The sequence below is a fragment of the Nelumbo nucifera genome, chromosome 5 (assembly GCF_055504915.1).
Source record: "Nelumbo nucifera cultivar China Antique chromosome 5, China Antique-T2T, whole genome shotgun sequence".
Lineage (NCBI taxonomy): Eukaryota > Viridiplantae > Streptophyta > Magnoliopsida > Proteales > Nelumbonaceae > Nelumbo > Nelumbo nucifera.
Window position 1 is genome coordinate 73,709,322 of NC_142653.1, and position 12,544 is coordinate 73,721,865.

Genomic DNA, 12,544 nt, shown 5'->3' on the forward strand with positions numbered 1-12,544 from the left:
TCTTCTGGTTTTAGGATGATTGCGGTGGTCGATTATCTCTAACACACTCAAAGAAATCTTATGGAATTATCAGACCAAGCATTTGTATGGCTTTAGTGGAGGAGAGACCTTCTTCTCGTGGCCAAGATGTGGCTAAACCTTCTGGAATCTTGGTACTTAAAGAGTTTCCTGTTTCATTTGTTGTCACTGATTTTGTTTGAGGATGTTGTTGTTATGCTTTTGGGAAAACATTTTACTCAGTCATTTTTATGTACTAATATTGGTTTATTCTCACATTAATTATGTGTTATGATATTTTTGCAGGCTTATGATCTTGTCCAAGGAGCACTTGTATGTCCATACATTACCTAGTTATCCATGCATTGCAATTTTGATCTTATTTGAGTTTGAACACATTTTCAATTCTAGAAGCTATGTTCCATTGTTTGAGAGTTAGTGTCTCTTCTATATTATGTCTTATTAACGTGGTATATGCTTTTTTTGAAGTTTCAATAACGGATTATTTTGGGCTAAATTGTAAGGCTGGGTTTGGGGACTGCAGTTCTAGTTGTATTTGGTTTTCCTATGGGTGTGGGCAACTTACCCACATAATTGTAATCTCAAGTTTTATATAATGCTTAATAAAATTTACCCTTGCTGATAAAAAAAAAAACGAATTATGGTAAAATGTGAAAAATGGGGATAAAGAGCTCCTCTAGTTCAAGATCAATGAAAACCCTTTTAAAATCCTCCCTATTCTTTTTTCCTTAGCTAGCAGCCTCCTCTTTATGGATGTTTGGGATTCATCTCTTTGGGTGTCTATTACATATTATATCTTCTTAATATGTGTTGTGCTTAGTGGAAGTTTGAATAATAAATTATGATGAAATATGGAAAACTGGAGATATAGAGTTCCTCTAGACAAGAGTTGGACCGTTATCTTCTTAAGATCCTTCCTGTTAAGTTCTTTGATTTCCTTTAGAAGTAGCCTTCTCTGGATTTTGGGAGGCATCTCTCCAATTACTGAGAATCTAAGGATGTGGGTGTCGATGTGCATGGGGAACAAGGGTTTGAGGAAGTTGAGGTACACGAAGGAAGAGATTATGATTTTTCCATTGGGTAAATGCAAAAAATTAAACAAGAAGATTGATTTGAAGAAGGTTGTGCATACAAAAGTTCTATGGACTCATGCAATCACCACGAGCCTGGTTTGGTAGGTTCAATAGTGTTGTATAGGAGGTTGGTCTCCAGTAATGTGGAGTTGATCATTAAGTCTTCGGCAGGGATACCACATTTGGGAAGATCATTTTGGTAGTGTATGTTGATAACATAATAACTATTGGTAGTCATAGTTTTTGAGGCTAGGCGACAGGGGGGCGCCTTGTCGCCTAGTTGCCTAGGCGGGCGCCTAGTTGCCTAGGCGGGCGCCTAGTTGCCTAGGCGGGCGCCTAGGTGACGCTTAGGTGATGGATTTTTTTTAAGTAAAACCATATATCCTAGGGTAGTTTAGAAAATCAACATTTCATGAGAAGAAAAGGAACAAAGGAAAGAAAATTAAAAAAATATAGGGGATGAACCCCCTACTTTTGTTATAGGAAAAAAAGAAAAGAAAAGGTGGAAGAAGAAGAAGATCTGAGAAGAAAATGTGTTGATTAGACAAAATTTTAAGTTTTTTCCCTTGCTTATTGGTTCAGGTTCTGAAATCTTTGAGCATTCAATCAAGGATCAAAACTTCGATATGATACGCCCCGTATTGGGTGTATTGTATTGTATCTTTTGCGCCCCAATACACATGTTTACAGGTGTTTTTGGGAACCCGTTTTTTTAAAATAATATATATATATATATATATATATATATGTGTGTGTGTGTGTGTGTGTGTGTGCGTGTATTTAAAAATGAAATTGAAAACCAAAGAAATAAAAAAATAGGGGGAGTATCGTTATAAGTGCTGATACACCTCTGCCGATACACAGAGGTGTATCGATACTTTGAACCATGGTTTCAATACAACAGTTAGCAATGTTTGTGTTGATTAAACCCTAACAAATAAGAAAATAATAAAAAGAAGTTAGTACATAAACACATAAAATGAGTATTCTAGTTTAATAATGCCTATTTTATAATTATAATGTAAAAAAATTAAAAATATAAAAGTATTTTTTAACATAGTGCACAAAATTACTTGGCGACTGGGCAAGGAGAGCCTCCAAGGGCGCCTTGCCGCCTAGGCATCGCCTTGACAACTATGCTGGTAGTGATGCTAATGGAATTGATGGTTTGAAACAAATTTTGCAACAACACTTTCAAACCAAGGACTTAGGATCCTTAAAGTATTTCTTGGGTATTGAAGTAGCCCGTTCGAAGTGGAGAATCTCCTTGCTATGGACCCTAATGTGAAAAATGACTGATAGCCAGGGGGAACCATTCGATGATCCTGGAAGGTATAGGAGATTAGTTGGCAAGTTGATTTATCTCACCATCACTTGTCTTGATAACTCCTTCAATGTTGGGGTTCTGAGTCAGTTCATGCAGAATCCCACAGTCATTCACTGGAAGGTGTTGTAAGAGTATTAAGATACCTGAAAGGTGCCCCAGGCTGGGGATTACTATACAAGAAAGGGAGAGACTAACCTTAGAGGGATATTCTGATGTAGATTGGGCAGGTTCTTCAATGGACAGGTCTACTACAGGGTACTTTACTTTGTTGTGTGATAATCTCATTACTTGGGAAAGTAAGAAGCAAAGTGTAGTTGCTAGAAGTAGTGCTGAATCTGAGTATAGAGCAATGGACCACACCACCTGTGAGTTGATATGGCTGAAACATCTCCTTCAAGAAATAGGTGTTCTTATTGGAAGCCTACTACCAAGTTGTTTTGTGATAATCAAGTTGGTACTCATATTACTTGCAACTCAGTTTTCCATGACAGGACCAAACATATAGAAGTTGACTGCCATTTTGTAAAAGAATAGGTGACAAATGGAGATATTGTGATTCCTTATGTCAAGTCAGAAGAACAACTGACAGATTTGTTTACAAAGAGCTTGTGTCATACTAGGATGGATTATATTTGTAACAAGCTGGAACTCTATGATATATATGCTCTAGCTTGAGGGGCAGTGTTGAAATGTTTGCTCACAAGGGAATTTTAGTCATTTGATATAATCTGGTATTTCCATGTTAAGAATCAATTAATATGGGCATTTTTGTAATTTTTGCATGTTTAATGAACAATGCTATAGTGCAGGTCAAGAGGAAGGGATATACAGATCGTATTCCTTCCTTGAAACCTACTTTTCTTCTTCCCCCTACTTTCTCCTTTCTTTCTATTGTGTAAGACAGGTTTCCTGACCTTCTTTGTTTTTCCCTTTCTTTTTCTACTTTATTTACAAACTTTATCAATAAAAAGAAGAATATAGTATATAAACACACAAAATGAATATTTTGGTTTAACAATGTCTTTTTTTTGAGAAAGGTAAAGTATAGTAAATTGTATTGAAATCTAAAGTATGGTCCTCTGTACAATGAGAAACTGTATATAACACCCAATTAGGGACCTCCAAAAAATTACACCTTCAAAAAGAAGAAAAAGTATCATTTCTAAATATACTATGGACAGACAGCCAGTCCTTTAAGAACCCTACTGCTGCATTAATCACCACTGATTCTGTCAGCACCTTCTGCTCAAAGACTCTGCAGTTTCTTTCAAGACAAATGGCCCACAAAATTGCAGACCAACAAATCTTTCCTTTTCTAGACATACCCAGGACATGCCAGCTGGCCCAGCCCTTTAATAGATCTTGCACCGAAAATAGCTCCAAGAAAATAGTTCCATATTGAAGCACTAAAGCTACAGTGCAGAAATAAGTGACTTGAAGTCTCCTTGTAGTTACCACAACTGTAACTCTTGTTTTAACATCAACATTCATGTAATTTCTGTTATAGTTCTTGTATTTGCTGTTAGGAGAGGCGGCACCTTGCGCCTCTAAAGGGACTTTCTTGTAACCAATCATTAATTTAATGGAAATGAATTTATTTATCAAAAAAAGTCTCCTTGTAGTTACAAAAAGTACAAAGAAAATCTCTAACAATAAAACCTTTCTTCAACAGCAAGGTCTTTTTTTTTGATCGGCAACAAAAAATTTATTAATAAAGAGATAAATTTACCGCTTTTAGGTAGCTTCGGCTACCCAAAACAAACTTAAGCACAGGACATCAGCTAACAGAAAAGCTATAACTTTTTACTTTACAAGTTGGCACAGAATCATTGTTCCCTGTTTACCCCTTGCTTTGATAAGTGATCTGTGAAACTGTTGGTTGACCTTGGAGTCCATTGAAAAACCAATGGATATCCCTGGAAAGATATAACTGTGTCCTACAATCTGTTTATATCATCGTGAGTGAAGTCCGAGAATAAATTCATTGATTTCACTTCTCAGAAATTTATCTTCAACAGCATGGTCTTTGTTAAGAATTTTTCCAAAGCAGCTACCCAAAGGAAGAATTTTACTTTGGAGGGGGCTGCATTTTCCTAAATGATCTTGCTAGGGAAAAAAAGATCTTGCCTCACCAACAAGATCCAAATAGAAGAAATTCACAAAGAACTCCCCAGATTTTGTCCGCTTCGAACATCTTGTATCTTGAACTTGCAGGTTTAGCTGTTGATTTTGAAGGGCTTCATACAGAAGGGCCACCAAATCCAGTTCCTAATCAATTAAAAATTCTCTTGGAGGGTGGCCAAATAATGATACTGTTCTCCATCACAATCTGCAACTGAGGCTGACCTGTTTGCAGCCACGTTAAAGCGAGAACACATCTTTTATAGCACTATCCCCACACCCAAGGGTCCAACCAAAAAACACAGCCTCCTCCCCATCCTCCACTTTGAGCTTTAAGCCTTCAGTATACTTATCAAAAGCTCTATAAATGACTTTCCACACTGTACATCCATAAGGAAGATTGGGATCCATCATGTCCCACCTGTTGCTTCTTAAGCCATACTTCTCCTCAATAACCTTTCTCCATAGAATGTTTGGTTCACTATAAAATCTCCAAAACCATCTTCCCTATAATGCAATGTTTGTAATAGAGGATGTTGAGGAGGTTAATAGTAAAAAAGAGAAGAAAGTCAAAGGAGAAGATTTCGATCTAGGTTAAAAGGAAAATTCGAATGAAGGGGTGGGGGCAAAAATGTCCAAAGAAAGCCACATGGAGGAGGGAGGGGTACTAAGTGGGGAACCCCAAAAGTCGTTTCCTGGGCTTGATTTGAATGGAGGATCAGGTTGCTGCCTATTCGGAGGAGGTGAATGGGGTGTGTGGGGCTTATTATACTATTGGAGAGAAAGCTGAATTCCTTAATTCTAGTCTACCCAACCCCAATTTTCTTATTAGAGAACACCAATACCCCTCATTCTTCCCCCTCAAAAATGGATATAGCAGAGATTTTTGTTGACATCAATAGGGTTGGTATGGGAATGGGGTGTTATATGCTAGTTTGGTGGGAAAGAAATGGAGATAGAAAAACTTAAAGCTTGGGAAAATCTAGAATGGGGAAGAGAGGGTTTTGGGGGTGAGGAAGTTAAATGGGTCCTGGAGTTTGAGAGATGAAGAAAGAGAGATCTCTATTTGTGTCTCGACTAGTGGTTCCTGGCAGTAGGGGAAGTGCTTGGTGGTAGAAGGAAATAGGAAATGTGGATTGGGGTGATTGGAATACATCTGCATGCATGGAGAGTTCTAACATTTGTGGAGATCAACAACATGTGTGGAAGATTTTTGAATTATGATGACAAAAATAGATCCTAGGAGAAATTGGATATGGTGAGGATATTGATCGAGACAGAGGACGTCTTTGCCATTCCATTTAGGATGGTGCTTAACTTTTCAGGGGAATATTACAAGTCAAGATTTATTGTGGAAGGAGAAGATGGAACACATTTAAGAGCAAAGGGGAGAGGTGGTGACAGAGATGTGGGAATCTTCGGAGGCAGGGTGAAGGAGGAGACAGTGGAATGGGGGGAAGTCAAAGAGTTAGTCTAGGGGAGGAGAGGAAGAAGAAGAGGATGAGGTAGTAGGTAAATTAGTAAGAGAGGGTCATGTGGAAGGCTTAAGATTGAGTGGATGGGTGGTAGATATCCACGCGGAGGAAAATTTAAAGGAGGCGGAAGACCATGGGTAGGGTAGAGAAAGGAGGGGGGAAGGAGTTATAAAATAGGCATTAGTAGGTTTTAAAAAGAAGGAAGAGAGAGGTGGGAACCTTGTTTCCCAAAAGTATTAGTATTATATCTCTATGGATGTATCATTCTGTATGGGAACCTTGTTTCCTCCTTTTTGCTAATGTTGTTTATTCATTCATCCTAATAAAATATCTTCTAAAAAGGCAATTAAAATTATAAAATCATTATTTTTTTTGTGAGAACTAAGAACTTAAGACCCTAACATAGACTTGTTCGGGCTTGCCTCGAGGGGCGTGGCACAAAGGCAGCTCGTAGAATCAGGAATGTAATATGTTTTACATCACATTAGCTACTTGAAGTAATGCAGTTGAGGAAAAAAAGAGATTGTGGGTTTTACATGCTTGAAAATGTTTTATATGCTTGATTTTAATTTTAAAATTTCATTTGAATATGCTTTGCATGTTATGTTTATGTATTTTAATTTTATATAATAGGTTTTTTAAATAATTTATTTTAAAATTTAAGTTTTACATTTTTTATTAAAATTATGTTTCATATTTTTTTTTTGATTTTTTGGCATTTTTTTTGAATTTTCTGACTTTTTTTTTTGCTTTTTAGCATTTTTTTTGTATTTTTGCACCTTGCTTCAAAAAGGCACACGCTTCCCCTTGCGCCTCAGGTGCAAATTGGCCCCTGTGCCTTTTTGTGCCTTGTTCTTTTAAAACACTGAGTAGCAAGACTCTTCTTAACATATTCCATAGCATTATCTAATTGGAATATTTTGATACAAGTTATTAAACTGGGTGTGGATCATCTAATGAAACTAACCTATCAATTTGGGAACTTCATCATGAGAATGCAAATGGTCCAACAGCTGTACTAAAATTTAACTTCAAATTTAATTATTGAATATGCTTTGCTGATAAAAAAAAACAAAGATAAACATTTGTTGCCTAGTCCCTTTGTATTGCTAATCCATCAACCAAAATGTCAGCTGATCTTTGTACCCATGGTATTACCAATTACAATTCTCTAGAATGCGAGCCAAAACATCTTATTTCATTTCTGTAGTTCCAGTTTGCCGCAATCCTTTTCGATAACCAACTTATAATTACTTTGAAATCTCCTTCAATAACTAGTTTGTCAAACCCCAATTCGTTTGCCTTCTGCACCCCAACCACTGCTGCTTTCAGTTCTTCCTTGATGGGGTCTCCTTCCCATATTGGGACCGAGTACATCGCAAGTAAAAAACCATTCTCATCTCTTATTACTTCTATCCTAGAAGGACCAGGATTTCTCCTACTGCTTCGATCAAAGTTCAACTTTTATCTTGCCCCTTTCTGGTGGCATCCTTTCCTTTATCAGCTTTGATTTCTTAGAAGAAGAGGCTGAAAATGCACCGCATTTTCTGAAAAAATATCCATCGTGAAGTCTGAAAACAAATCCAAAGTCGTCACCCAATCCAATGTGCAACCTTCACTGTGATTCTCTCAAATAATAGCTTCCTTGCTTCTTTCCTTCCCTTCAAAGATTCTTGTGTTTCTTTCCTCCCACAAAGTCTAGAGCACCAATGCTCTTGTACATCAGAAACCAGGCATATTTTTGTAACTGGAATCAACTACATAATATTTTCCAACTCAACAAGAGGACAAGTGTTAGATTTCGGTGGAATTAAAGATTGATACCATGCGTAATCCTGGTTGTTAACTTGCAAGCCTTCAGGTGGGATAGGAAATAGGTTTTGAAATGTCTCAATGAATACCCTTGAATCTTGAGCAGCTCCCTTCCATCCTGCTCAAACAAACATGAATAACATGTCAAAGGAACATGTACACATAACATTTTGGGTAGTGGAAGACTTCCTTCCCCAATATGGAACCTGTTCATCAGATGGTACCCATGTATGGACATGTGTATCTATAACCAAAAATATCTGAAGTTATTACAAAGAATTACTTCAAACTAAGGATAGTATTTATGGCTGTTTTCTATCGTGGGAAGAACCACCGTAAAGTCACCGGGGCATACAATATCTTTCCTGAATTCGCATATTGCTTTTAGCACGACACTAAAATGTAGGGATGTCATTTTCTTCGAGTGTTGGAAATGATTGGTAACATCTTGACTTCATTAATTATAAGCAATAATCTTCAGCCTAATCCCAACTTGTTCATCAATTGACTCATATCTACAATCCCTTACTAGTCCCCTCTTTGCCAATGCTCCCACCAAGCAAATGAACTCATTAGGGATCTAATGATGCCATAAATAATTAAATATAACAATAAATATATGAATATTTAAAAGTATATGTTTAATAAATAAAAAATTTAAAAGTATATATTTAATAAATAAAAATCGGACCAAACCTCCATGATTCAGTTCTCAGGGACTAAGAAAATATACTTGTTTCATGGTTCCAGTTGCCACTGCAAGAGGTGGTTGCCGTTGCAAGAGGTAGACCCTGTTGCAGAGATCAAGTCGTTAGAGAATGTTACAGAATACAGACTTAGAACCCCGGAAGCCTAGACATTTGACAAAGGAAAAAGCCACCTGGTGGTCGCCACTGCAAGTGGTGGCTACCAGCACTGCTCCACAGTCCTTGACAGAGAAATAGAGCGTCATGAATTGACTTGAGAAACAGAGAAAGAAAAACTGAAAAACTTAAGTTGTGGTTATTGGCTTGCCGCTGCAAGTTGTGGTGGCCGTGGCATGTGATGGTTACTGACACTACTCCATAGTCCAGCTGCTGGTGTCTTGAGACCTTGACTTGAGAAAGAGAAACAGAGAAACCCTAGAGTAAGAGTAAAGAGAAAATCATTTGTCTTTGTCAAATAGGTCTTACACTTAGGATAAAAGTCATTTTTTTCCTTTTATTTTTGTTTTAAATAAATTTTGTTAATTTAATTATTTTTATTTGCAAACCACTAACTGCTGCCTGGGCCAATTGGGTTGACAGGTTGATTACCTTGGTCAGCGGTTCTCTGACTGTTTCAATGGTTTTCCTTAAAATAGCAGTTTTGGACTGAATGGAACCGGTACCCTGGCTGGTTTCCAGGCCAAATGGTCCAACTGTCCGGGTCAGTGACAGTTGACCAAATGGTCAACTGTCCAAAGCCACTGGCTTCCACTCTCGGTGGCATTGGATTTCCCCAAACAGTTGATGCTTGAGAGCTTTTTGTCTGGTTTCTTGTTAATGCTTTGTAGAAAGATTTCATTGTCAATCTACTTTTTTTTGCACTCCTTCCTCCATCTCGAATCTGTCCTCTTTTGATTCAACTCCACCTCTTGAAGCCTATCCAGCAGCTCTCTATGTTCTTCCACGTCCCAATCTAGGAGCAGCCTTCTAAAAGTAGGAGAGCAAACCTCATTCCCTTGCTTTATTTCAAAACATTGAGCAATGGTGACATTGTTTTCTGCTTAAACTATACAACCTCGGACAAACTTTACAAAGCCCTTCTCTCCACCTTCTCAGCCATTCATCCAAACTCCCTTGTTTGATCTACACAGCCACTCCCACTTCACCAAATGATGCTTCTTTCAATCCACCTTAACATTCCAAAGAAAGTCCCTTTGCACATTTTCAATCTCATCTGCCACCAAAGCTGGAATTTTAAATAAGGATAAATGATATAGCAGCAAATTAGAAAGGACACATTTGGTGATTGTAATCATCCCTCCAAGAGAAACATACCTTCCTTTCCAACCTGCCAATCTTTGCTCAATTCTTTGCACCACTGGTTGCCAAGTGGAAGGAGCTGCTGCTCTTTCCCTAATCAGTAATCCCAACTATGTGAAAGGGAACTCCCCCACTAAACACCCCAATGCCCTAGCACAACCCTCAATCAATGACTGTTGTATATCTCCCACCCCCATCATGGTACTTCTGCTTAGATTAATTTTAATCCTGCTAACTGCTCAAAACATTTAAGAATTGCCCTCAAATCCAAAACTTACTGCACTGATGCATCCACAAAAGCAGCATATCATCTGCATATTGCAAGTATGGTACTCTTACTCCTCTTCCCACCTTAAATCCTTCCAATAACCCTGCATCCACCCCCTTGTCAATTAGCCTGCCCAACACTTCTATCGCCAACACAAAAGGGAAAGGAGACAAGAGATCACCTTGTCCTATCCCCTAGAAGAACTGGAATGTTCTGTTAATACCCTATTAACTCAAACTGAAAAGGAAACTAAGGATATACAGGCAAATATCCAGCTTCTCCATTTATCCCCAAATCCCATCCTTGCCAACACCTCCTCCAGGAAGCCCATTCGATATGGTTATGTGGATTCTCCATATCAATCTTACATATCACTCCTGCAATACCACTCTAATAATCTAGTTCTTGCATTTGCACATTCACTTCGAACCAAAACCCCATTCAATATTTACCTTCAACAAATGCCATTTGAGTTGATCCCATAAATTCTGTCACACCAATATAAGTGATCTACAATCAACTTCTAGGTTTCCACATAATATACCTCACCTGAATTGAGGCTGGAGAAAGAGAAAAATAGGAGCTGCAACCTGTAGACACCCAGAAAACAAAGCAGAATACTGCAACTCGTTTCTTAGGCTTCCACTGATCAAACAGAGCCAAAGGGCCATACCCCAAAAAGGCAACTAGTCTCCAGTCTTTGATGATAAAAAAAATATATTGTTTTGTTGGTTTTATGGGCAGAAACTCTAGAACATCTTCTAGGCTTCAAATCTGAATCTGAAACCAAAACTCTTCATATAAACCAGGTGATCCAAGCTGTAATGATCAGCAAAAGAAAAAGCTATGCTCTGATAACAACTTGAAAAAAAGCAATAATGATCAGCAAATTACAGCCCCATACACCCTGCTGATCTGAGCAGTATATGGGTCAAAATGTAAGAACGAAAAGAGAAAAACCATGCTCTGATACCAACTTGAAAAGCTCAATCAGATTAGAGTTCTAATCTAAATAAAATATGCAGTAGTTGATGAAAATTCAGCAGCAAAAAGAGAAGAAAGAAGGCAAAAGAGAGAAGGAATGTGGAGAAGAGAATCCTCTTAGGGATGCATGTGCAGCCCTATTGTAATCACTGTACAACTCTGAAAATAATAAAGAAAACATAAGAATAATGACAAATCAGCATAAATAAAGGAATAAACTTCTCAACATAGGTGAAAGGAAGTTAATGGGTAACTGAATTTGAGGTAGAGGACATTAGGGAGGGTGGTAGTGCTATATAGAACTGATTGCTCTGATACTAGATGGTGTATAACTATTGATCTGATACCAAATTCAACAACGGGGAGAGTACTGAATGCACAATTTGCTTTTCTGCAGACAGGTTGGCTAATCTGGCAGGATTTGAGGTTGTTGTCAGATCTTGTAATTAAATGTTGTTTTATTGATGGGGTTATTTATTTTGAGTAATTTCGTGATACTCTTGCTCTTGGTTATAATATTTTTCTTTGTATGGAGTTCTCTTTGTTTAATTATAAAAAGTCTAGCCTCCAGAATACTGCCTGTTCCCTTTTTTGGAATTACATATATAATTCTATTTACACTCACTTAATGAAAGGAAAGAAGAAAAAAAAAAGATTAATCTGAAACATATAAATCTTTTTGAGTGCAGGTCAGATGGAGTTCTGTTATGGACAAGTCTATACCTGATCCACCAACAGCTGTTCTTTTGCATGGAATTCTTGGTAGCAGGAAGAACTGGGGTAGGTGTATATAGTTTGTTGCTTAAAACCAGTGTGTTACTTCATATTCAGCATATTTTATTTTTTAGAAACATAAAAGTTTTTTGTTTTTCTTTTTAAACTTATATTGTTTTCTATTTGGAACTTGGATTTATGAATTGATGATGAATCTGTATCTTATGCATATTGCATTGTAACATTACGAGATTCTGTAGTGACACTTGGTTTCATTTCTCTTTCTATCACTGTTTTTCATAACTCCGTCTAGCATAAATTGTGAACCTTTTCCTACTGCAAGATGCAAGATTTGGTACAAAGGACAGAGCTTTAACATTTAGCTATGTTATTTCTATAGCTATATAAATGAAAATCATTTGATATCCCATTCTCCCTATTAGAGATGGTCTTTCAAGTAGATCTGAAACAGGAATAGGGCATTGACTAATCCATTCCAATTCTTATCAAAATTCCTTTTTTCCTGTCCTTTCATTTCCTCTCTTCTCTGTCTGTGGGGTCTACCCTAGTTTATCAACTTTTTTTCCCCAAGTTTCCAAGTCATTGATTAAGTAGTTTAGGTGTTATTTAGTTTTCATTTTGTCATATGAGAATGATAGAATTTTAGTTCTGATTTCATAGTTTTAGTAGGATTGGCTCAGTTGTAGTATGGGAGTGGTATACTTCTAGTTTTTTGATTTCTTAGT

The 12,544-nt window shown here is 37.3% G+C and overlaps 1 protein-coding gene across 6 annotated transcripts in view; it reads left to right on the forward strand.

Annotated features, from left to right (window-relative positions):
• Positions 1–12,544, forward strand: part of LOC104589179 (alpha/beta-Hydrolases superfamily protein) — a 104,713-nt gene that overhangs the window by 16,124 nt on the left and 76,045 nt on the right. For 4 of the 6 annotated variants that reach the window (XR_016075971.1, XR_016075969.1, XM_088887198.1 and 1 more), the window contains exons 2-4: positions 15–152; positions 304–330; positions 11,774–11,864. Coding sequence is in view for 3 of the 6 variants with exons in the window: in XM_088887198.1 (XP_088743324.1) it covers positions 15–152; positions 304–330; positions 11,774–11,864 (256 nt within the window). In the remaining 3 variants the exon portion in view is untranslated. The remainder of the gene's footprint in view (positions 1–14; positions 153–303; positions 331–11,773; positions 11,865–12,544) is intronic. The other 2 variants (XR_016075970.1, XM_088887199.1) reach the window with 1 other exon arrangement.